The sequence below is a fragment of the Hyperolius riggenbachi genome, chromosome 3, assembly GCF_040937935.1.
Source record: "Hyperolius riggenbachi isolate aHypRig1 chromosome 3, aHypRig1.pri, whole genome shotgun sequence".
Lineage (NCBI taxonomy): Eukaryota > Metazoa > Chordata > Amphibia > Anura > Hyperoliidae > Hyperolius > Hyperolius riggenbachi.
The window spans coordinates 212,056,002-212,083,197 of NC_090648.1; the positions used below are offsets into that span (position 1 = coordinate 212,056,002).

Sequence of the window (27,196 nt, forward strand, 5' to 3'; positions counted from 1 at the left end):
TTGTAACAGTTTTATGGTGTGTGGTTCTATGTTGTTTCTCCCACAGTACTGTTAGGCCTGTTTCCACTATACACAGATTGGATTCAGAATGGATGCAGAAAAACTGACTCCAATGAATGCCTATGGGCTTGTTTCCACTAAATGCGATTTTTCTGATGCAGATTTTCCCATAGGCATTTGTTGGAGTCAGTTTTTCTGCATCCAATCTGCGTGTAGTGGAAACAGGCCCTTAGGTTCCCCATAAACAGACAAGTTGCGTTGCAGAGAATGACGGGTAGTGCAGCCCCTACCCACTGTGACATCTGCAGTGTACCGGGCACCTTAATGCAGAACTTCCATTTGTTTTGCTAAAAGAGAATACAGTCATTTCCCCACTCATATGCTTCAAAGGCAGAAACTGCATACTTCTACCAGCAACATTAAACAGACAAACATTTATTAAAGTCCTTAAAAGAAACACAAAACAGGTTTAAAAAAAATCCCCTTATAGCTACAGTGCAATGCAATACTCTAAATTAAATATACCTTTAAAAACAAAATACAAAACAAAAATGTGATCTTTGTACATTGCAGATACGTGGGAATTTTCCTGAGGGGGTGATCCATCCATGTAGAAGAAAGCAGGAAACAAAGAGGAGTAGTAACTTAAGTCCTATGTCTATGTCCAAAAAAAGCATCGTCACAAAGCATATCCAAGTGGCAACTGTGTTTCAGTGTGTGAAAGTTCAAAATGAAGACTGATCATAATAAAACAAAGGCACTGGAGCAGTAGGGAAACCCCTGTATCATACCGCTTATGGGTGTCCCGGTCTCATCAGTGCATCAGTAGTAGCCACATCTGGCAATCGAAGGCTCACAAATCATCGGACATGCTGCAGCACAGACTACATGATGCTAGATTATCAGTATTCCCGCAGCAGAGTGAGACAGAACAGATTAACCATCGTGGCTGGTTCTAGCACAGGGTAAAGGAACCAGAAATGTGAAATAGAAATCAGATTGGCTGACCTCTTAAGGAGATCACTCATTCATAGTATTCTGGCAAGGTTAAATTAATAGTGTTGGCTGATGGCATTGTGATATTAGCCTTATTTGTGCATTTATTAGAATAGATTTTATGACACAAAAAATAAAGAGAAAAAAATATGGACATCTGAGTTTACAAAAACAATCTCTCCCACATTTCAAAAATAAAGGACACCATAGAACCAGCTCTGACAGGATAAAATGATTAAATAGATGTATAAAAAAAAAAATGTAATGAATTCACAGTTTTCTGCAGCCAAACTCAGTGTTTGCTATAAAACATGGGTATAACTGTTACCCTCCACAGTATTTGGAAAACAAAAACACAAAATAAAGTATTATTTTGAATGAAAAGGTACTGTTATCCAATACCAAGCTAAAATAGTCGGGAGCAGTTTGATGGTTCCTATGAAAAAAGTAGGACGTTGCAAGAAGATCTACAATAAGGATTCAAGCATAGAGAGGTATTCCCATATTATGTAGTCCTTTTATCGATTTCTATCTGAATTTCTTTTTTCCCCTGAAAGCAGCAACACTAAATACTTATCCTCAGTTTATCAGTTGTGATTTGCTGTTTACATAAAGCTAAGCAGGGAGACAAGGCTTCATCATCCTAGAACCTGAGCCCAAGCCTCTCTCTGAGGTCAACGTGCAGCAGAGCAAGAGAGTGTACACATGTCTTAGAAAAAAGGTATATTTAGTTTAAAGCCAGTAGTGCAACACAGACTCCGTGAGGCATTTACCCATGCAGGAAGCGGCCTGTCTACTGTGGAATGCTTTCAATTGTCTATGCTTTTTTGTAAGAACTGGAAAAATAATGTAGAGGGGTAGAATTAAAACAAAAAGTTTAAAAGGGAGGGTGGGACTTAGTTGTGTTCTTATAAAGTAGTCAAGTTTTTGTTCCCTCCGGTCCCAAGTGACTGGGTGGAGGTATATAAAAGTAAAACAAAAAAAGGGAGCCGAGATGCAACCCCCAACCATGGCTATAAAGGGGGTGGAAGGAACTCTGCTGCATTCAAGCAATAAGGGAGTGCAGTAATTGATGCATTTAATACAAATGAACAGGTAAGGATGGTCCCTGGCAGTCCCTATTCAGAGCCTCAGACAAGTCCTTTCTTGCAGGACTCTCAGCCCTAAGGGATCAGCATTATTGCACCTCATCTCAGGAACCATTTGCGGGGCGGCCTTCCATTACAGCCGATGACATTCAATTTTCTGGTGTTTGTTTTCCCTCAAGTTTTACGCCAAGTAGAAACTACATCCTTTCCCCAATGCCCTGGAGTCACTGACACAGCGACACAGCAGATGCCATTCTCATAGTTTCCTCCCCAGAGGATTATGGGAGTTCACTTATGATGTCGCTGAGAGTGGTTCTTCCTTTTCCGTTTAAAGAAACAGCAGCACCTATAAAGAAAAGAAAATACTTAGTATTTTGAAAATACAATCTAAATATCAACATATTTAAGTGTGCACTATTGTTTCTAAATCTGATGATAAGGTCATTATATTAGAAACAGTGCATTATAAATAGAAATAAATGTATTTTCTGCCAAACAATTTGTGTTTGCTAGCATTAGTCTATTGCCCTATCTGAGCCACATGACGACACAAATGAGGATCAAATGCACCATGGGAGTTATAGACACTGGAAAAATGAGGAGGAGCAAGACGACGGCTAGTGTGTTGCATGCAGACAATACAGAGAACAAAGTGGAAAGAATGGATAATAAATTAGCCAGACATACTGGGATTTGGGTGAAGGCATATGACCCCAGAGGCAATGTGGGTTTCCTCTATTCATTACAATAACCGAGGTTGATGCACTGTAATCCAGTCTTAAAGAGAACCAGAATCAAGAGGTATATGGATGCTGCCATATTTATTTCCTTTTAAGCAATGCCAGTTGCCTGGCTATCCTGCTGTTTCTCTGCCTCTAATACTTAACCATAGACCCTGAACAAACATGCAGCAGATCAGGCGATACTGACATTTCTGTCAAATCTGACATGACATTCTTGTTTCTGGTGTGATTCAGCCACTACTGCAGCCAAATAGAGGTGCAGGATGCCAGGCACCTAGTATTATTTGAAAGGAAATAAATATGGCAGCTTTCATATACTTCTTGCTTTAGGTTCCCTTTAATCTATCAGCAGATACTAGATGGAAGTCAGATGTGCAAAATACGATCCAACTACCAACTGAAGCCCATGAAAGACACAAAGGCTTGAGAATTCTGCCAGAAAAGCTTGGCAATCCCTATTCTTTGGGGAAGGTAGAAGAGAAGCAGAAGAATGCTTGTGGTACTTCATGTCAGAGGAATAGTTCTTAATCAGGACATTCCATCCTGGCCAATCACTTTTTTCCCCTTAAATCCGTGGGACAAGTTCAAGATGGCTGACAGAGGTCGGATCCCCCTTCAAAGATTCAGTTGTCACTAGATCACAAACAGATCAGATCAGGTGAAAACCAGCGAATCTCTGTAGTTATCTTGATGGCTTATTCATTTGGTTGCTGTATAATATCAGTGTAACCACAAGTGTATCCATGGCTAATGTGTGGTTACTGTGCAGAGGATAACTGCCACATGTAACATCCAGCACAAGAGCCTTGCCATGTTCCATGCTAAATGCTTGCAGCTGCTGACTGCTCATGTGAATGAGCCCAAAGTCAATATATCTTAGCATAAGAGACAAATGACAGCCTATGTGTATACTCATGGTACGAGTCTGCAAAGCTTTTAATTTACTGTAACAAAGCAAAAACCTGAAAACAAATGCTCATTATACACAGACTGAAGAAAACTGGGTATTCAGCCTAAAGAGAAGACTTTAGACTTTTGACTCCTGGCATACACCAATTGAATCCAATCCACATTTACTCTGACTAAATATTTATACATTTTTGGTTAATCAGTGGAAAAACGTGTGCATCTATATTGACTGAACAAAAACCCCTAGTCCATTTTAGAAAATAAAGAGCCCATTTTAGGAAAATATTTCTGAATCAAATCTAAAAATGATTAAATGACACCCAAGGAGAACTTTCTTGAACAAATGGAGGCTCCAGTCATGTATAAGAACGAGTCCTCATGGCCACCACTCCCCTTATCCCCTTCTGTTCCGCTGTAAAAGCCCCCGTAAATCGTGGCCAGGATTCACCTACTGTGCAAGTACTCAGCGCATGTCCTCAGCACTTCGATCTCTCAATCCTCCTATTCCTTTATGCGCTTAATGATTACACTTGGCCAGTAGGGAGAATGTGGCCAACTGACCTTTCTTTTTGCCAGATTTCAGTAACTTGTAGATCAACTGACTTCAATATTGTGTCATCATATGACCTGGTCAACCCCTCTTACCCAACATAAAAAAGCCCTTCCACTAATATACCCCATAGTCACCAAAGAGTCCTGAATTTTAGAGGTCTATATTGACAGTGCTGATCCTTTCTCCCTGTACAGCCCCAGCCTCTGGTTGTCTGCACTCTGCTCCTCCTTCACACAGGAAATAACAGGAGTATGAATGGTACCCTCTTCCAGAAAGCATGGTCCTTCCTCAGCAAGACATTGGGACAATGGCCTAATTGCTGGAGCTTCAAGGGGATTTCACATGTATGGCTGTGCGATGAAGCAGAATGGGACATTCCTATGTTATTTATGTGTTACATGCAAAACTGGATTCGGATTTAAACCTTCACATACATTCATAAAACAACTTGTTTATATTTGAAACACTAAAAACAGCAACTTCAAAATGGTCTGGGCTATCAATTATGTATTCTGCTTATGAGAATTAATCCTGATGACAATCAGCCCCTTAGCTTCATAGCCATAACTATCACAGACTGGAGAAGCCCAATGGGAATCAAGCACTTTGACACCTAACCCAAAACGGAAGGAAAAAAAAAAAAAAAAGTATTCGACGGAGTTTGCCTCACATGAAGGTGGTGGATGTGCAGCTGAGGACACGGAGGGCTATGGACCACTGAGAAGTGTAACTCCAACGTAGGTTATCAACTTCAGGGCGAAACTGTGAAACTACGGGGCAGGATATTTTGTAACTGCTAAAACCAGAAATCCTTTAACTTATATGCGCAAAAGACAACTTACATCTACCAAAGGCAGTAAACTTAAGTTGCGCAAACAACATATTAAACGTTAAAAAAAGGATTAAGTACCAATTTGTTTTTACCTAGCCGGCAACTAATTCTATAAATTGCAGAAGTTGGACTTGTGAATGATGTAGAAAAGCTGGTTTAAAAAAAATATATACTACTACAAAAAAAAAAAAAAAAAATGAAAACTGTAAAAAAAATTTTTTTACATAGCCTGTGAGGCTGACAAGACTGACTTATATCTGCTATAAATTACTTTTTTTTTTACGGCTTACTGCTGTACCAAGACTACTTACTCCGTGTGATCTGAATCTTGTGATTGTGTTTCTGAACGGTCTGCTTCCGAAGACATAACAAATGTTGTTTAGGTGATACCTTTAATGACTAACTGTACAAGATTTCTTTGCAAGCTTTAGAAAAGAAGTTTCTTCTTCAGGCATGTTTCAGAACCCTTGGTATGGTTCTGATCCAGTTCTGCATCATGCCTGAAGAAGAAACTTAAAGTTTCAAAAGCTTGCAAAGAAATCTTGTACAGTTAGTCATTGAAGAGACTAACAAAAAAAGTCCCCTGTGGGGTACTTACCTCAGGAGGGGGAAGCCTCTGGATTCTAACGAGCCTTCCAACATCCTCCTCTGTCCCACAGTGACTGCCCTGGAACCCCCTCCCCCCCTGTTGGACAAAGGAGGACAGGGGAAGCCTTGTTAGAATCCCGAGGCTTCCTCTTCCCAAGGAAAGTACCCCACAGGGGATTTTTTTTCATTACAGATTCTCTTTAAAAAGGCATCAACTAAACAACTTTTGTTGTTATGTCTTTGTACTCTCTCCATGACTAATACCGGACCACATGAAACTGTCTGCTTCAAATCATTTGGTCCTGTTGTAATGTGCTTGGCCACCTGAAATACTCGGTATAGAAACCTAGCTAAAACTTTGTACAAAGGTCAAATGATGCTAAATAATAGAAGATATAAGAAAACTGGATTCTATGGAGTGGTTAGTGTCAATTTAAAAAGATGATTTGTATGGTTAAATTGAAGACTTTTCAGGCTTGCCATTTGAGAAATCAATCACCATAGAATGTATGGCTTGAAATTTCATATTGTAACAAACGTAGACAACCTTCCAAAAGCCTTCCATATACATAACACCATAACCTACTATAAGACCTGGCACGTGTCTCATCCATTATGGGTAAAATGGCCTGTTTAGGAAGACACTGAAGTAAATTAATGTCTAGGGTGGATGCCTGATAGAATATAAAATGGGACCTCTCCCTGGTGTGAGCTACGCAGAGAGAGACTCACCACAAGTTGAGCATTTTCACGCAGCTACAGTGTTAAAAGACAGAGAAAGAGAGAGAAAGAGAAGAATTAATATACCCAAGAAACACTAAGGAGAGGATGAGGGTGCAGCCATGCAGACAACATGCCTTGCAGGTCACAGGAAAGGAGAGTTAATCAAGGTCGAGGTTTTAAATGTCCAGACATTTTAAGAAAGTCCGCTAATTTCACACACGAAAAAATGGTCATCAAGAGTGCATGACCATTCTTTATTAACCTAAAATCTATTTATATGTCTAAATATAGCTATATAAGGGATGCTTTCCTGGGACCTGAAAAACTGTGATATTTCAAGGCCTTTTCTATGGTAGGGTGAAAACAGCATACTATTACAAGGTATAACAGCAGTCACAAATGTGGTCAGCAAACTTGGAAAAAATTCCCTGGATGTGACCTTGCAAAAATGTAGAAATCACTGCAAAACTTCCGCTACTGCCCCCCCCCCCCCCCCCCCCCCCACGATATACTTACCAGTCTAGCATCAGAACACCTCTTCTACACCTTAAAAGTTTGACAAGCATAAGGGGCTTGTGTACACAGAACACTGTGCATGTAACGTAAATGCAATATGTGCCAGTTCTATGTTGTCACTGTACAAGCCAAATCCAAAAGCAGAAAAATAAAACATGCTGCAATCCAATGTAAATGCAGCATCAAAAAGCAAGGACATGAGCCCTAAACATGAATAGTAGCCTAACAGAAAAGGAGTAAGCACTGGACAATTTAGTACACTGTGCGAAGTTTGTGAACATTTTTGCTAGTGGGAGGGTCGATCTCGCCAGTTGTACCATACTCGTTAAAGGACCACTATAGCGAAAAAACGTTAACATTGAAAATTCATGTGGACACATACTGTACTTATAAAAAGTACACTTCTCCCAGAGTAAAATGCGCTATAAATTACCTTTTCCTATGTTGCTAGGGCTCACTGTAGGCAGTAAAAATCTGACAGGTTTTGGACTAGTTCAAATCTTCACGGGGACTTCTTGGTATTTCCTTTATTCTTTACAAAAGCACTCTGTGGATAGATGCTAAACAAAGATGCCAGTCAGCTTCCTTATTCACATGCACATTATTTTGGCAGTCAGACTGAGGAACTGCTGTCCAGTAAAGGGTTTTGAAAATAAAACCCTTCGAATCCACGATGAGGAGATGGACTAGTCCAAAATGGGTCAGATTTTTACAACCTACTGAAAGTAAAAGCAACATAAGAGAATTAATTTATAGTGCATTTAACTCTGGAACAGATGTACATTTTATACACATGCTTTTTAAGTTTTACAATTTTTGTGGTCCTTCGTGGTCCCTTAAGGCACAGAGTCCATGAGGACTACAATGATCATAGTGGTGGCTCTGGCCAAATTGTGTTTATTTTAGCAGTATTAGTAATGGAGCATTGCGAATGATGGGTGCATGTCAGTAATATCTGACTCATACTTTAGAGTTTCCTCACCACCATGTTTCTTCAACTAAAAATACCGAACATACAGGAGGTAGATTATACACACTGATTAATCACAAGGGTCTTCAGTGAACTCCTACGTTTGCAGCAAGTCACCCAAGAAGTCATTACATGCAGGACACTCATCACCACTGCTGCTAAAATCTTGGTAGAAAACCAGTCTGTATATTACTAAATGTAAAATTAACTGTATTATAGTCCTTAGTTCCTGAGAAATCTTAAACATGGCTGCACAATCATACATAGGAATTGCATTGTATGTCTTGAAAATATAACTGCATTAGTAAATTGATCAAATATATGAAATAGGTCCAAATAAGTCCCTGAACAATAATGAATTAAAGCAGACCTGAACTCAGAATGTCCTCTCTGCTCTAAGATACACAACAGCATAATAACCTTTTAACAAAAAAAATCTTTGTTACAGCTGATACAAATCCTAAAATAAATGCACTGTTTATACTTCCTGATTCTTAAAAGCAGACATATTGTAAACAGCATGTGCTTTCAAATAAGCTTATCGGTCATCTCTGCCTTGGCAGTCATGTGACACAGGGGAGGATCAAATTACAACTTGTGATTATACACAAATGAGGGGGAATTAAACAGGCTAAACTCTCTAAATACATAAAGGGTGCATTTTTCTGTGTTTTCCTTCTGTCCTGTGCAAGAGTTCAGGTCCACTTTATTAGTATTATTGCATATTGGCCTATAAGGAGATAACCTTGGAGGACTGTATGGTTTATGTAAAGCTTCATCTTTCAGCTCTGCATGCCTCCTCTCTGATTAACAATTCCTGTGCATTAGGTGTACCTGCTCTAACCCAAACTCACACAAAAAAGGTGCCTTTTAACACTGCCACAGGCATGACGTGACTATTACTTTCACAATCTACAGCAGTCCCTGTACAGACGTGTACATGCCTAGCAGTGTTTTACTTTTCTATGGCGGGTGAAGGGAGGAGGAGTAAGAAACCAATCGCTGTATGAAAAGCTGAAGATTTGAGTGTGACAATGAAGAAAGTGCAGCGGCACAGCATAAAGGAAAACTATGCAGACAGGAGACTGTAGCTCAAAGCAGTAACAATTGCTCTGTGCGACAGAAGTTTTACTTCTCCCCGATGGGATCAGGCAGTAACTTTACTTACTGGTATAGCAGGTATCACTTCAGTGCTGTGCTTAGCTATAATTGATCATAGCAATGATGCTACTACAGGAAGATATGACTATTGTGGGCATAGAGCACAGTACAGAAGTTGTTTCTTACTCCTGGATAGGTACATAAAATACACAAATAGGGTTACAGGAATACACTTTAATAATATTAATGTCAGGGACCTATTTCAGGCCTATTTTACACATTTAATCCATAACTGCAGAAACGGGTTTTGCTGAACGTTCAGGATCTTTACGTACAAAAGCAGCAAATGAAATTGCAGTTATCGGGAGATGAAAAGCAGATCACATGATTTCTAAGTAGTGCAACACTGCAAACTTCCAAACTTGAAAACAGAAGGGAATAATATTTTAAACAGTGTAAAATTATATTGAACAGGCCTGAAAATACCACCGCACTATAGAAATGTTATACTTTGTTTTAACAAAGGATAATGATCGTGTATGGCGATTGCTTCCAGAAGGGACAGTTCTGTAGCAGTCTGCATCCTCTAAGACTGGGCAACCGCATGCAAAAGCGGTAGCAGATAAGACAGTGACAGTATACAGGAGTGCTAAAAAGAAAAATAAGGCACAAGGTGGTAAACAAAAAGAAGATGAGGCACATGGGAAGAGGTACCAATGGAGACACATGCAAGGCTAGATAAATACAAATAGATAATGTAGAAGGCACATACTTAGCTTCCTCCACAACCTCCACCTCGGCCTGCGCTGTGACTGGTGCGTTGGAGTGACCTCCTGTTTGGTCATCGGCATTAAGCTGCCCATTTGTTGAGCTCATCACCTGTGCCAGAGATGAATACATATTAGTAACTTTACAAGGAAATGGTCACACTTTTAACTTTGTGCATAACATTCTAACAAGGCTAGTATACTCTCTCAAAGTACTGTGTTCCTGAAGTGTGTAATGAAAAACAGTAAATTCATTTTAGAAGCATAATGCATCCGGGAGATGTGCTCTGTGAGCTGCAGTGAGCAATGGAAGCTCCCATGACATATTCACATTAAAGAAGAAGTGTACTTATGCTATTAGGCTTTAAGTATAAGTATTACAGCTTGCCACTATATGGACTACTATTTAATGCAATGAATGAGCTAAAATGCACTGCCCATGGTATTAAACTCGCACATTCCAACTATGGATGCACTGCGTAGTTTCAATGTACTGCTGTCTGCATCTCTCTGCGCTACATGTGCATTATAATGGCAATGACGGTAGATACATCATAACACGTTGGAAAATGTATGCATTCTAACAGTTTAGCAATGGGTATAGCAAGAATGGGCCAAAACTATATGTGACACAAACACACACTTTAGACAGGAAACAAAACTTTTGAGTCCCAAACTTCATTCTCAGCAAGTGCTCAAGTGCTGGTATAATCAGTACAGAGATTAGAAGTGCAGAGACAAAAATTACAAGGCATTTCTCAAACAGATCAGCACAAACCACAGCTAGTTTACCATCAGTATAAGCAAGGACTAATAACTTATGCTGTATATATTAGATGCAACATGCAAGAATTAAAACTGGGTCTAAAATCAATAATGTAAGTATATAGCATTATTGATCACAGCCCCATTTTAAAATGTTGAAAATACACTGAAATATAAGTACATCAACTTCACAATGATGCCCACAGGACACATGAAGGGTCTTGTCAAGGTAGTTTAATTAGGGTGGAATTTCTCTATTATTGCAGGAAGGGCAATAGGAGGTACATGTTCCATTTATAAACACAGGGAGAAGGGTATGGGAAAGGTTAACTGCTTTATCACACATTGGGCAGAGAGGAAATGAATAACAGGATGACTGCTGAGCTACAGTGCTGGCCACCAAGAGTTACTCTCTCAGCAGCAGAGGGAACAGGTGGACAGGGTCAGGTGATGGCTCTGCTGAATAGCAATGTTATTCACTATTGAGAAGTTGCAGCATTTGGAAGGAAGGTGAAATGCACTGAAGTCAATAGGGAAGGCGTAATGGTGGAATTCTTCCTACATTATGCCTTTCTTAGACTTCAATGCATTGGGCTTTTAATTCTAAATCCTGAAACTCAATACTGCTGTTTGCTAGCTGGGGAATGACCACTCTACTGACAACTGACCTTTAAAAGGGAATCTCTCTGGAACCCCTACATCAAATATGAACAGTTAAGGCCAGAGTCCCGCTGTAAATCGCTGAGCGCTTTTGCTAGTGAGTTTTGCTGCTTTTTAATAGATTCTCAATGTAATGTTAGAAATTGTACAGTGATTGCGATTTGCATGTTTTAATTTGTATTTGTAGCACTGTGTAATAAAATCACAGCAAAATGAATTTGTATAAGTGATTGAAAAGCGGTTTTACAGTGACTCTATACCTTATATTGAAGCAGAAACGCTCATAAATTGCTGCAGGGCCCACATATGTGATTTAGGGTAATCGCTTCTGTGGGATTACCTCCACTGACTTATTAGCCCAGCGCCTTTGGAATGTGCCTCGTTCTGATGAAAATCATCCTGCCTGACAAAGACATGAAGGGATAGGCCATTCTCAATCCAACCCTTTCTATGCTGCCTGCATTTGGAAGCTCAGCTTTGTAGAGGACTTTTTTCGCATCTAAAATTGCTTGGCTAACTTTGTGCGATGACAAACTTACCTAATCTATATAGAAATAAAAGGTTTAATTGGCAGGTAAATCTAAAAATCTCTACATAATTTAACGAAAAAATGATTTTTAAACCTCATTTAGAATCTGGGGAACAGTTATGGCTTCTATCCAGTATCATTCAACCTATACAGAATCATTACATGATCATAGCTACTTGAAAAGTCCACAGTCTACATGCAACATATATAAAGCATGACCCAAATTAATTTGCCTTACTTCAGGGACTCAAATAATCCCTTTACAAATACAGAACTAAACCATTCTCCAGCATGCATCCTTTTATAGTGCTGCCGTAGACTCGTGCAGAAGAGCAACAATGCTGTTTACTTCAAAATGGTGAGACTGGCAAATTATGTGCTGTAATCAGAGCAGCAAGAATATACAAATCTCTACCATACAGACAACTGACTGAAGAAGTCAGATGGGAGTTAGATTGTTAAAATAATAGATTTACAATAATAGACAAGAAGACATACAAGACAAGTAAAAAGTATAACATTACTCTTCAAGAGCCCGAAAAACAAACCCAACATGCGCGAATACCTGCACGGATCCCCCAAGCCGGTCTGATGCCAGGTGAGGTGCCAGGTATGCGGGGTGAGCCTGTCGGCTGGCTTGTAATTCCCAAGCTCCTCGGCGGTCTGGGGCGCCCGTCTGCTCAGATGCGTTAGGAAGCATGCGATTGCAAGGTGTGGAGGACGGGGTATTTGGGGAGGAGATCAGCCAGGCCAAAGCAATGGAAACAGATCACTGTGTTAGTGGATGTGAGTAGAAAGCCAAGCTATGATCGCGTGCTGCAAGCAGAGCAAAATACTTAAAACCCTCTTTTGTGCAGGAAAAAAGCAAGATATGTATAGTGCTTTTTCTCTGGCAAGAGAAGACTGGCAAAGCAGTGCAAGCTATTATACTAAAGAAACAGTAGAGTGTTGTACCATGTTAGCCATCAGTAAAAGCAAGGAGTTTTGAATCAAGATGATACCATTTATTGGCTAACTTCGAGATGCGTAAACAGTGAGCTTTCGGCTTATAAAAAGCTTTCATCGGACTGGTTCCCCTTGAAAGTACTCAGCCCCTATGTTAAGGTAAGCCGAAAACTCACTGTTTACTCATCTCTAAGTTAGCCAATAAATGGTATCATCCTGATTCAAAACTCCTTGCTTCTACTAAAGAAACAGAATCTTCATTTAATCCATTCATTTCACAGTGCTCCAAAGCATCAGTCCAAAAGCAATACACCTGTTATTTATGTCACCGGACAGCATATTGGAGTTGAAACTTCAAGTAAGGAACCCAATCAGGGAAAGATATAGTCCATTTTTTCCACATCTCGAGGTCACTAATATGTAGCTATATTAATAAGGGCATGCTCATCAATTCCAGCAACCAGAACATTAAAACAGTGGGAAAGTTGTAAGGACAGTGAAGCTTAAAGCATAAATGTGCTTACGCATGAAATTACAATTCATTACCCCTCAAAGTGTTTTTTTAAAAAAGTATATATATTAATGGTGCTCCTACCTGATGTTTGGATACAGATTATGTGGCAGCTGTGGCCCAATGCTGCCATTCATGTTGGCAGTTGAAAACAATTCCGATGTCGCTTCTCGTCTCCCAAAGGTGTGTACAAACCTTTGACTGATGTTACCCGTCTAGCATTGGGACCCAAACCCCTTGGGCAACATTGCTGGGCTAGCCTGTATAGACGCGTGTCAACTGACAACACATTCTGTTTCTATGCGAGGGGAGCAGTAGTTACCACACTGCCTAAGCCAACTTCAGTTATGCATGTGCACAAGGCTAAAGATGATATATAAAAAAAAAAAAAAAAAAAAAAAATAAATAAAAAAAAAGGTGCTTCTCGTGGCCAGGGGCCATTCTGTAAGGGCTGGTGCACACCGGGCGGCTTTTTGGGCGTTGTCAGATCCGCTTGCGGCTGCGGATCTGCTTGGTCAATGTATCTCAATGGGGTGGTGCACACCAGAGCGGGAGGCGTTTTGCGGAAACGAAAAATGCCTGGGTGAGGCATTTTTTGGATTGCGGATGCGTTTCTGCCTCAATGTTAAGTATAGGAAAAACGCAAACCGCTCTGAAAAACGGCACTTCAGAGCGGTTTTGCAGGCGTTTTTGTTACAGAAGCTGTTCAGTAACAGCTTTACTGTAACAATATATGAAATCTACTATACTGAAAACCGCAGCAGCAATCCGCAAAACGCTAGCAAAACGCCTCATAAAAATAAAAAAAAGCGTTTAAAAATCTGCTAGCGTTTTGCGGATCTGCTAGCGGGTTTTGGTGTGCACCAGCCCTTAATCATGGACAGCTTTTCAACATCACATCCACAGATTGCCATTAGCCCAACCTCCAAATTTCTTTAGGTAGAGAGGAGATAGCACTGTTTAAAAAAGTCCAGTATTGATGGCATGGAGCACATGATGCATTTTGGGGGCAAACAGATATTTAGGTCCATAAAGTACAGTGATGCTTTAACTATGTCCACATCAAACATTTAATCATGTACAAAGTTATTTAGAAAAAAATCCTAAAGCTGGTTGGATATTTGATATGAACATCATGTAACTTCACTACCCTTCCCAGCATGTATCTTAACAAATCACTCCAATTTAGAAGTTGTATTCTTCAAAAGCAGTCATGCAAGTGTAAAGAACTTAATGCTGCAAGCCTAAAGTAAAACCCAACACTGCAACATTTCGTTTAAAGAAAACAGTGATTTTTTTTCGTTACTGATTAGGTTTTAAAATAGATTGAAACTGATTTTTTTTAATCAGGAAAACATCAAAATATAACACATTAAAGGGAAGGTTCAGGGACTGTTTAAAAAAAATAAAAAATCCGCATCCACTTACCTGGGGCTTCCTTCATCCCGTGGCAGGCAGGAGGTGCCCTCGGCGCCGCTCCGCAGGCTGCCGGTGGTCTCCAGTGGCTGACCCGACCTGGCCAGGCCGGCGGCTAGGTCGGGCTCCTTCCATGTTCCAAAATGTGCCTCACGGCGGCGCGCTAACGTCATCGGACGTCCTCCGGGCTTTACTGCACAGGCTCAGTAGTTCTGAGCCTGCGCAGTAAAGCCCGGAGGACGTCAGATGACGTCAGCGCGCCGCCGTGAGGCGCATTGTGGAATGCGGAAGGAGCCCGACCTGGCCGCCGGCCTGGCCAGGTCGGGTCGGCCACCGGCAGCCTGCGGAGCGGCGCCGAGGGCACCTCCTGCCTGCCACGGGCTGGAGGAAGCCCCAGGTAAGTGGATGCGGATTTTTTTTTTTAAGCAGTCCCTGAACCTTCCCGTTAAAAGTTGACTTTTTTTAGGGTGCCATCTGCTGGTTTGACCAGATCCCAGCAGAAACTTTGCATTGTCCGATGCAGTACAAAGCTATGCAGAATTTCACAACCTCTATAAGATCCATATTTCAAACTCAACATTTGTAAAACTCCATATAGTTAAATTTTCATTAGATTATATGTTTATGTAGAATCTAAGGTCTTAACTATGGGAAAAAATATTACTGTACAGCCAACTTCAGTGACCTGTTTGCCACTTTTTTTTATTTTTGCTCAACTAAACAGTCTGCAGGTGTGTAGTAAAATGTTTAATATTTAAAATGTAACGGTCGGGCATAAAATCAGAAATCAATTATTTTTATCTGGTAAACAAGTAATAAGGATGCTAATCAGGCAATCCAAAAGTTAAAAACTCTATTACTTTTTTTTGTTTATAATGATCATTCCCCAGTTTACTTGACTCTTATTTGGTACGTTGCTGCACAAAGGAAGTTGCAGGGCATGCTGGGTTGTCCTTTTTTGCTTCTGTACATTTGTTAAGTCTGAGGGGAAATAAAGAAGCAAAAAAAGACAACCCAGCATGCCCTGCAACTTCCTTTGTGCGGCAACGCACCAAATAAAAGTCAGGTAAACTGGGGAAAGATCATTTATAAACAAGTGAAGCAATAGAGATTTTAACTTTTGGATTGCCTGGTTAGCATCCTTATTACTTGTTTACCAGATAAAAATAATTGATTTTTGATTTTATGCCTGACTGTTACACTTTAACCACATATTTTTTTTTTTTAGTTATATTAGATACACATATGGGGAGGAACTGAACTGAAAAAAAGTCACTAAATTGAGCCTCCTTATCCCTTTGAAATTAATGATTAGACACAAAACACTTGTGAAGGGCAATATAAAAGTAGATATATTTGTGCAATACAACTATGAATAAAAGAGAATGGCAGGCTCCATCTTAGAGCTCTATCCCACCATTTTGCAGCTCTCACTCCATGGGAGGTGCAGTATCTGATTCTGTGGGCGGTGTTACAGTTGGAGTTAGACATGCCCATTCACGCCCACAGAATGAGATTTACAGCCCAATGTCATGAGGTCATCATCAGTCGCCCTGTTACAGGAAACTGACAGCTGTGGCTTCTGCTGCTGCCCTGCACTGTACTGGCACACACCTTGATAAAGTATTATTTTTTCTCTAACTATGCCTCCTGCAGTGTGAGATCTTGTGTTATCATCCTGTAGTCCTGCAGCTCTTCCCATTCGTTTTGTGCCAGATCCCATATCATGTCCTGTAGTCATGCAGCTCTCCCCTTTCGTATCCTGTCCGTCAGAGGTAGGGGGGGGGGGGGGGGGGTCACGTTGCAGAGGGAATCCGCTCCTATGTCAAACACCCCCAACCCTCCTTCTCCTCCTCGTAGGTGTCACGCAGGGGGAATCCTCTCTTACATCATCCAGCCGCCCTTGTCGTCCCCTGTAGGTAGCTTGACAGATGGAATCCCCTCTTATTTCACCACCCCCTGCAAGCCCCCCCCCCCCCCCCCCCTCTCCTACCAGTACATAGCGCATGGACTAATTAAGCCTCATTTGAATCACTCGTGATTCAGGTTGGGGATCATCCGAGCTCTCATACACACTAAGAGAGGTTTGGCACTTCACAGTATAAAAAAGACTGAACAGGTTTTTCCCCCCAAAAAATCATAAATATATATGCTTCACTCTTTATAAAACTGACCAAATGTCCACTAAAAAAATATGACCGGCACGCATATGCTTCACTGATATTACTTCCATTACTAATTTCAGGAAAATCGTTTTTTGCTGAAAAGCAACCCTTTTAGATACACAAATGCCCCCTTTAGTTATGAGTTCACATACACACTAAAAGAAGTTTGGCGCTTTACAGTGTAAAAAAGACTGTTATATGTTTTTAGTGGACATTTGTTTAGTTTTATATAGAGTGAAGCATTAACAGTGAAGCATATATATATTCATGTTTTTTTGGGGGAAAAACTTGTTCAGTCCTTTTTACACTGTGAAGCGCCAAACCTCTCTTAGGCTCCCTGAACACTGCTTGTGATTCCGATTTTTAATCAGTTTTTACATCCGATTCCGATTTTTAATCTGTACTGCATGCTGCGTTTTTTGATCCGTTTATTCTGTTGAATGTATTCAGGGAAAATCGGAATTGAAAATCGGAATCTGAAATGGAATCGGAAAGCGGACTTGCAGTGTGCAGGGAGCCTTAGTGTGTATGTGAACTGATAACGAGAGGGGGCGATTGTGTATCTAAAATGGTTGCTTTTTGGCAAAAAAACATTTTTCCTGAAATTGGCAAGAGTGAAATAATATCAGTGAAGCATATGCGTGCCTGTCATATTTTTTTAGTGGACATTTGGTCAGTTTTATAAAGAGTGAAGCATTAACAGTGAAACATATTTATGATTTTTTTTTTTTTAGAAAAAACCTGTTCAGTCTTCTTTACACTGTGAAGTGCCAAACCTCTTAGTGTGTATGAGGATCATCCCAGCTCTGCCCATCTGCTGCACCCATTACCAGAGGCAGCCCCCTCCCCCCCCCCCCCCAATTAGTTTATCTCTCAGGGTCTCTAGTGGTGAGACCTCTGTGCGCCCGAGTTCCCAGCTCTGCAAACCTGCTGCACCCATTACCAGTGTCTCCCCTCCTCCTGCTGGATTCTTTTATCTCTCAGGGTCTCTAGTGGTGAGATCTCTGTGCACCCGAGTTCCCAGCTATGCACCCCTGCTGCACCCATTACCAGTGGCTCCCCTCCCCCTCCTGGATTCTTCAATCTCTCAGGGTCTCTGGTGGTGAGATCTCTGTGCACCCGAGTTCCCAGCTCTGCACCCCTGCTGCACCCATTACCAGTGGCTCCCCTCCTCCTGCTGGATTCCTCTATCTCTCAGGGCTCTGGTGGTGGGATCTCTATGCACCTGAGTTCCCAGCTCTGCACCCCTGCTGTACCCATTACCAGAGGCCCCTCCTCCTGCTGGATTCCTCTATCTCTCAGGGCTCTGGTGGTGAGATCTCTGTGCATCTGAGTTCCCAGCTCTGCACACCTGCTGCAGCTATTACCAGAGGCTCCCCTCCCCCTCCTGGATTCTTCTATCTCTCAGGGGCTCGGGTGGTGAGATCTCTGTGCATCTGAGTTCCCTGCTCTGCACCCCTGCTGCAGCTATTACCAGAGGCTCCCCTCCCCCTGCTGGATTCTTCTATCTCTCAGGGGCTCAGGTGGTGAGATCTCTGTGTACCTGAGTTCCCAGCTCTGCACCCCTGCTGCACCCATTACCAGAGGCTCATTTTCTTCAGTCTCTCAAACCAATGTGACCTGTGTAGACACAGCATGGTCTATATTTCGTGAAGTAGAGAACTTGCTGCGGCTACAGAGGTCACAGCTGTTTGGAGAACTGACCAGCAAGAAGACTTGAGTGGAGCTTCCCACAGACTATGACTATGGCAGGATTAGATTGTGAGCTCCTCTGAGGACAGTCAGTGACATGACTATGTACTCTGTAATGTGCTGCAGGAGATGCCAGTGCTATATAAATACATAATAATAATATGGTAGGACATTAGACTATGACTATCTTAGGATTAGATTGTGAGCTCCTCTGAGGACAGTCAGTGACATTGCTATGTACTCTGTAATGTGCTGCAGAAGATGTCAGTGCTATATAAATACACAATAATATGGTAGGACATTAGACTATGACTATGGTAGGATTAGATTGTGAGCTCCTCTGAGGACAGTCAGTGACATGACTATGTACTCTGTAATGTGCTGCAGGAGATGTCAGTGCTATATAAATACATAATAATAATATGGTAGGACATTAGACTGACTATGGTAGGATTAGATTGTGAGCTCCGCTGAGGACAGTCAGTGACATGACTATGTACCCTGTAATGTGCTGCAGAAGATGTCAGTACTATATAAATACATAATAATATGGCAGGACATTACACTAGGATTATGGTAGGATTAGATTGTGAGCTCCTTTGAGGTCAGTCATGTCATTGTAAAGCATAAAGCTATTATTCTCATCCATATGCCAGACTCCACAACAACTGACTGCCCTTGCACTACTAATCAGTTATTATGATCAGCATATCGTGTAGGGATTAGACGTCCAGGACACAGATGAGGCTGCAAGAAGCATGCAGCGACATAATGAGAGCACTGAGGAGCAGTGGGAGTGTGCAGGACTCGCATTAGTTCAGAGGTCCTGATCTTCTCACTCAGCAGATGTTACAGCAGTTCCCCCTCTCCTGCTGGCTGCTGATCGGTGAACTGTGGAGAATGTTGGCTGGGGAAATGTGTCAGAGACCCTTTTCAGATGGACTGCACTCTGCTAGGGGAGAGAGGGGGGAGGGCAGCACACCCATTCACACAGCAGAGCGTGGTGCTGTGTGCTCACTGTGACTATATAGCTGTGTGTTCTGCGTCCTGAGCGGCTTCTTGCTGTGAGGGGGGGCCATGCCTCCCCAGGCTACTGTGTAGTGCTGCTGTTCCGCTGAAGTGATGACATCGCTGGCCCCTCACTGCTGCTGACTCATCTCTCCTCCCCAGCTGGCTGTACCTCTCTTGCTTCCTCCAGTGTCCGATATCCCTTGTTCCCTTCTCTCCACTGTTCTGCTGGCTCTCACCTCCCTCAGCTGTCTGTGCTGAGGCTGTCATGTTTATCGGCACTGGAGGCGCCTCCTGATGACGCAGTGTCTTGGTAGGCGGATTTTCAGACAGCAGAAGGAGGTCTCCCAGAGACCTTTGCAGCTGAGCTTGCCGAGCATTGCCGACAGCTATGTTACAGGAGGTGGGGTTTATCGATTTATTGTATCTAAAGAGTCATTTTTACATATTTTTGTACAGCAATTGCACTGTTTTTGCCTACAGTTTTTTTTACATGGTTTGCTATGCCCTGTTTTCAAATTCTGAGTTCAGGTCCGCTTTAAGGCAGCCAATGGGGAAAAAAAAAAAGATCTATCCTTTTGGCTTAAACTGTGAAGTGTAATTGTGTTCATGGGTTAAATTACTTGGGCTATTAACTATTGTGCATATCCTAATGAAGAGTCTGAGTTGGAGTCGAAGCAATTTTGGGTACCTGGTATTGTAGTAGGTGGTTTCATAAACTAAGTCTTCGGAGTCGGATGATTTCTGTACCAAATCCACAGCCCTGGTAAATATTTGACAAAGGAGTCGGGAGTTAAGGAGTCAGAGCAATTTTGGGTACCTGGAGTCGTAATTTCAGTTGGTGGTTTCATAAACTGAGGAGTTGGATGATTTTTGTACCCACTCCACAGCCCTGCTTTTCTTGATATGCACTGGCGATTGGCTTTACTTTTGATAATCACTAGTGATCGGTCTCCAGCCAAATGCATAGAACCTGGAAAACTATAATTGTGTTTTGGTTTCTTTTCTCCTCAGGAATAATCAGTCTAGCCGGAGATGGAAAAAATGTGGATTCCTATGTTTGCAAACTCTGCCTTGTTTATAGTATGCCCAAGAAACTTCTCACAAGTATCACTAACTGAACTAACTGCACAGACTTATGTCTTGAAAGTACTCAGCCCCTATGTTGAGGTAATAGAGAGACTGAGTTATCTAAACTTCCACCTTTCACCAGAATATATTGGATGAAATATTGCATAATATTGATCCCACTGCTGCCTGATGCAGTATAAACCTCTCTAAGGTCACGTGTACACTCAGTGTCATTCATTATGCCTCTTGCAAGGCGCGATGCAGGCACAGCTGTACTGCATGGAGCATCCTAATGTTTTTAGGTGTGCCTTGTGAAAAAAATGCAGCATGCTGTCCATATTTTCCCTGCATGTGAGTCAGACGGCATAGACAGAAATGGGACTTAAGGCTGGGAGCACACTTGTCTGTTTTTGTGTGTGTTTTCTGCACAGGAAAAGTGAGAACCAATCTTAATAAATGGATCGGTGCACACTTGAATGCGTTTTTTTCCAATTAAAAAACAAAAAACCAACAGCAGTTAAGTACTCTGTACATTTTTTCTATCAACAACATTGGCTTCTGTGACAAAACATGCACGTTTTCCCACATAAAAACACACACGGTGTGCAGAAATGTACGCACAGAAAACTGACGAGTGTGCTCCCAGCCTAAGGCCTGGAACCCACTAAGCCATTGCTAAGCGCTTGTGATTTGAAAAGCTCTTGCTGATGTAATGCTATGGGTGTGATCCCACTTGATGGATGTGATTTTACAAAAAGCCCCCATAGCATTGCATTAGCAAGAGCTTTTCTAATTACTAGAAAAGGCTGCTAGTGTGTTTGAGCCCTAAATGTTGCTTGTATATCACTGTCCCCAAGCATTGTCTGAGAAAAGGATGGGCGTGTCTGATCAATTTTCTATTGATTAATTTAATAGAGGTTTGTTAAACTGGATGAGCATATCGAATCTAAGCTCTTATCTTTTAAAACTATCATGTAGTATACAGTATATGCCTACTTTATACATAGTCCATTAATCAGCCTAACAAAACAAATTATCAGGCAAGCAGACTGATGTCATGCTGCATGTGTAAGCAATGTCTGAAGGATTGCTCAGTGCAATTAGACAATGATTGTGAAAGCTAACAGAAAATAAACATAATGCTGGATACACACCATGCGTTTCCGCGTTCAATGCGGCCGTCAATACGCGTCGATTCGATTATTTCCGACATGTCCGATTCAAGCTTCGATGGATCGTTAGGTCGATTTGCCATACTTTACATGGCAATCGACCTAAAAATCATCGAAATTCGTTCGGAAATGCTCGGAAATAATCGAATCGACGCGTATCGACGGCCGCATCGAACGCGGAAACGCATGGTGTGTATCCAGCATAAAGCTCTGCGTCCTGGCACAAATACATGGTTTTATAGTCTCTGAAACAGGATCAGAGAGATTGCAACTGAAACTCAGTGCACAAGGTTCTTCACAACTGTTTCATAATATTCCAACAAATGCAGTAACTACTGCCACATTTTAACAACTTGTGTAAGTGGAGACACCACAGTCTGGTTGTACCCCTGAGACATTTTATCAAGTAACTTCCTGTAAAGATATCCAAGAAAATACTGTTGTATAGAATCATTGCTGTCCAACTGAATGAATACATATATACACAAACACATACACACGTTGAAGAAGAAAAGATAGACATTCATTAACGACATGAAAGTATATACAGTTTAGCCTGTAATTCCCCCTCATCTGTGAATAATCACAACTGTAATTTGAACTCTCAGCTGGCTGCCTCAGCATAACAGCTAATTTGTAAACACAGGATGTTCATCCTATGTCTGCTTCCATTAAAGCAGGAAGTACACACACTGGAGATTTATTGCAGGATTTGGATCAGCTGGCCCAACATCTTGAAGCATACTTGATCAACTTATGCAACTAATTTCATCCTGCAATTGGTCGCATTCTCAGTCTGGCATGCACTTGGCGGCACAGATTTTCAACTGATTCGATTATAATAATCGAATCGGATGGTCGATCAACCGCCAAGCTGCCTGATGTATGGCTACCTTAAAGCAGATCCGAGATGAAAAACTAACTATAACAAGTAACTTGTCTATATATCGTATCTAAAGTTTAGATAGTTCACACAGCAAATCTAGCTGCAAACAGCTTTAATAGAATATGATTATTTCTTCCTGTGATAGAATGACAGCAGCCATGTTTATAAACATTACACAGAGGCAGGCTTATCTGAATCTTGAGCAAAAAAACCTAATCACCCCCTCCTCCACCCGCTGCCTCTGAAATCTCTGGCTAGAAATACCTCCCCCTCCTCCTGTCCAGACTGAGCTCCCATGAGCCCTTGCTACTGTCTGAAAGTGACTTGGCTCTCTGAAAACCTGTGGGCGTGGCTTGTTTCGTTTATAGGGAATTAGAGTATTAAAACAAAATCAAAAAAGTATTTGGCTTGAGGAATGCCCTATAAACAATAGGAAAGGAACACAATTATGCAATGAGTAAAAGTTCATCATCTCGGATCCACTTTAACTCTTAGGAGAGTCTAGCGATCAGCTGATACACCACTAGAAACAATGACTGGGGAGGTGTAGGAACAGATTGGCCATTGTGTCAATTCTGAAAATGACTAACCAAACTCTTCATCTAAATATATATCCAACAACTGGCTGCTAACATAAAAAAGTAAGAGCAGTAGTATGCGGCAAGTATAATCTATATAGCTCAGTTCTATGTTTATTTGGATGACAGAAGTGGTAGGCTTATTTTAATAACGAAAAAGGGAAGGTTAACTTAGACATAAAACAACAATTGACAGCAAATAAACGCCAAAACCACAAAGCACAAACAAGATATGCTGTTAAAAATAGGAGTGACAAATATTATGAAACAGACATTACATAATAAAAAAGGGAAAGCTATAAAAACAAATGCCTGAAACTATGTCGAGCTGCAGTGACGCACTAAACCACTTAAACTTAAATTTATTCTATTGAAAGTCATAACATTTCAAATGAAAACACTGTTGCAGACTACTTTCAACATGAAAAAGCCATTATAAAGTGTATGTAGTAAAATAATTTAATTCCATGTGTCAGAATGTAGCACCTTTAAAGTTTAAAACTGAAATCCATTGCAAGGGGTGGGCCATGTGAGGGGTACAGTGTAGCAGTATCATATCTCTTTTCACAGTGGTGTGGGCTGGGAGCAGGGCATGGGGGTGGAGTTATGACATCAATCCCCCAGCATCCTTTGCACCTACTATGGTTTGGGGGGGGGGGGGGAAATCACCCTGGCCCAATTTCACACTGGGGGTGGGGATTTCAAGATTATATCGACCCTGGGGGTGAGAAAATCACACTTTATTATGTGTGGTTTTATATATTTTGGCAACTTATTAGTTCTAAAACAAACTAATTTATAATGTAGGTAATCTTTAAGCTCTATAGCAGCTGCAACTTCTTTGCGGTTACTGCAAGGAAAGGAAATGGCAGCTACAATATTCAGCAATGAAACAGAAAAGGACAATAGTCTTGAAGGGACAAGTTCACTTATAATTTAAAAAGAAGAAAAATTACAGCACAAATAATCATAATTTGAGGTTACAGTCAGAGTTTAATACACTTGTTAGATATCAAACAAGTGATATCAACCTTATAATGATCATTTACCACTATTCCATAAAGTGCCGAGATCTAATTTGATATTCAGGGGAGAGATTGGCTATAAATGTTCCCCGCCCCGCTACAAGCTTTGTATTGCTCAATTGCTCTGGTACCAATCCAACCCACACAACCCCCTTCCCCACGCTTCAACCTATTTGATCTCCCATGGAATTGCAGATCTATGTCTCATGGATTGAACGAAGCAGCCCATCTTATCGGCAGATTTATGAAAATGTTTATTTATGTTTTTATCATATTTAATGTCCAATGTGCTAAAAATGTCTACGGGTATAACCACTTTCACACATGGCCCAAAAACTGCAGCAGGACATGCCTAAGCCAGCCAACCAGCTGTGGCAGACCAAATGCACATCAAGCAATATGAACGCAAAAGAAAAGTATTTCAACTATAAAGCTACTATAAATATAGATAGGTGCTCTAGCAGTATATATGCCGTTTATTACTGATTACCCGAAAATGAAGATTTCAATATACAGACCTATAAGAATTTTGAAAACTCACAACACACTCAAATACCTCTTTGCAACTATGGCAACAGTACTCTGGAGTACATCTTGTCTAAAAAATGTTCACTATGCCTTTGTTGCTGATTTTCAACACCAAGACTAATCCTCTAAAGGCCCGTACACATGCTCAACCAAACTGTCTGATTGTCGTCTGTTTTAGGCTCAACACACACCATACAATATTGGTTGTTCAATCTCACCACTTTCATGTAATATAAGAGCTTCTCCAATCAATCATTCAAGGTATTTTCAAACTGTTGGCCCTTATACTACATAGATTTGGTAAATCTGTACAACCAAGATTGTATGGTGTGTGTTGAGCTTTAGACTGTTGGACGACAATTAGGCACGGGTACGCGTGCAAGTGACTTGACAAGCGACTGATGACAGGCATTTTAAACGATCCAACTGTCGGCTCTATTCACATGACTGTTGATCTGATATGACTTGTACTTGTTTTCAATGTGTAGTCCGCCATTCCGCTTGCGTGGGCAGTATGTAAAGGAGTTGGCCGTTTAACCCCTCGGATATGTGGACATACAGGTCTTGCGGTTCGTCAGGTCATGAGGATGGTCGTGTGCACGTCGTGCGCTTGTTGAACAACTGAAATAATCTAATAACAAAACAAGCTACTTGTGCTGCTGCAATAAAGCAATTTTAAAATTAGATATACTTATCTGATTGTTACTGTATATCTGATGTGTACACAGGAATCTTCAATATATAATAAATAACATCGCTGCTTTAAGAATAAAGCCTTAGGTGTAGTTGTGTCAATAGTAGGGATGGTCAATGAGATGCAAATAATTATGTGTTGATGCAGGTTTATGCAAATTTTGTATGCACATTTATGCATTCCTTTTGCGCAAAAAAAATCTATTAATTTGATATGTTACATTTGGGGTTGGTGACTACAAATAAAGTTATATAGTTGTACAAAACTATACATACTGTATGCACTCCCCACAGAGCTGGTGTGAATCCCCTGAGAATGTTGTACACATTGAACGCAGTTGTGTTGCCTATCACCTGTAAACCTGGTTCTGATCGTGTATGAGTAATGTGTACTAGAGGAAGAATCCCCTCATTTCTCCAGTAGAGTACCTGCACAGAGGTACGCTAATGTTTAAAAGTTAGAAGGTCCCAACACAGTCTGTTTAACCACTTAAGGACCGGGCTCACTCTGCAGTATCTGTGCTGCGTGGGCTCTCGAGCCCGCAGCACAGATTGTGAATACAGCACGGCGATCAGACTTCCCCCCCCTTTTTTCCCCACTAGGGGGATGACCTGCTGGGGGGTCTGATCGCCGCCGCTCCGTGTGGCCGAGCGGGGGGGAAGCTCCTCAAAGCCCCCCTCCGCAGCGATATTGCGCGCTCCCTCCCCTTACCTCCCTCTGTCTTCCCCTATGGGCTGCGCAGGACGGATATCCGTCCTGCGCCGGATAGGCTTCAGCCTATCAAATGACGGCGATCCCCGGCCAATCAGAAGCCGGGGATCGCTGATCTCCGTTACCGTATTGATGTAAACTGCGGGGATTTCTTCCCCGCGTGTTTACATTACGCGTGCGAGCCGCGATCGGCGCCTCGCACACTGTTCACAGAGACACCCTCCGTGAAGTGGCATGAAAGAGCGGCCGTTTCCACGCAAAACCACAAACGACCAGCCGCCGCCTATCGGCGTTTGGTCGTTAAGTGGTTAATAAGATTCACTGGAACCCTGTATCAGCTGGGTTCCGGTCCATAGATCTACCACCTTGCAGAACCTTATCAGATATAGAAAAGGTAGAGTCATTTTTCTGAACCTCGCTGGAGCTCTGCTGAATCTTATTATACAAATGACATGCTGGAGCATTCACATGGGCAATGACAGGCCGGGATAGCTAACAGGGTAGAGTGTCAGCTTCCTGGCCAGGAGATTTTTGTCCAAAGAGCAGATGCCATCTTAATACAATTTTAAAATTCCTAAGCTTTGGCAGCGATGAAAAGCTTTTTATATTACAAACTTTCAATCAACAAGATTGTTATATGTAAATTAGAGGAGTTGGAGTCAACAAACTGAGGAGTCGGAATATTTTTGTACTGCCTCCCCAGCCGTGGTTAGTACTGCATTTTTCATGCACATAAAAACTCGGTAATTAAACTGAAATATTTGTCATTATTTCTTGCAAAATATATAGAACTGAACTAAAATTATCAATAACATTTAGTTTCAGGAACAAATCTCAACAAAATAAGCCAATCAGCTAATGCCCCATGTCGGTGCGCTACATTGTTCCGGAGTATTGTCCATTTTTTTTTTTTTTTAAAAGTGACCACGCCACTTGTGCCAAGATTTGGCAATCCGACGGTAATCCTAACTTCAAAAGGCCAACAAGAAGTTTAGTGTGCTCATGTGCACAGCACCTAATCTTGAAATATGGGAGACAGAAGTGGCTTAATCTA

At 41.4% G+C, this 27,196-nt stretch overlaps 1 protein-coding gene across 10 annotated transcripts in view; it reads right to left on the reverse strand.

Annotated features, from left to right (window-relative positions):
- Window positions 1-415: 415 nt before the first annotated feature.
- CSNK1G1 (casein kinase 1 gamma 1) overlaps window positions 416-27,196 on the reverse strand; it is a 204,893-nt gene continuing 178,112 nt past the window's right edge. For 3 of the 10 annotated variants that reach the window (XM_068275650.1, XM_068275649.1, XM_068275651.1), the window contains exons 11-14: window positions 12,306-12,416; window positions 9,792-9,898; window positions 6,442-6,465; window positions 416-2,430 (exon numbers count right to left, since the gene is read on the reverse strand). In XM_068275650.1, coding sequence (XP_068131751.1) covers window positions 2,373-2,430; window positions 6,442-6,465; window positions 9,792-9,898; window positions 12,306-12,416 — 300 coding nt within the window. In that variant the 3' untranslated portion in view covers window positions 416-2,372. Of the gene's footprint in view, window positions 2,431-6,441; window positions 6,466-9,791; window positions 9,899-12,305; window positions 12,417-12,467; window positions 12,557-27,196 lie in introns of those variants that run through there. The other 7 variants (XM_068275653.1, XM_068275655.1, XM_068275652.1 and 4 more) reach the window with 4 other exon arrangements.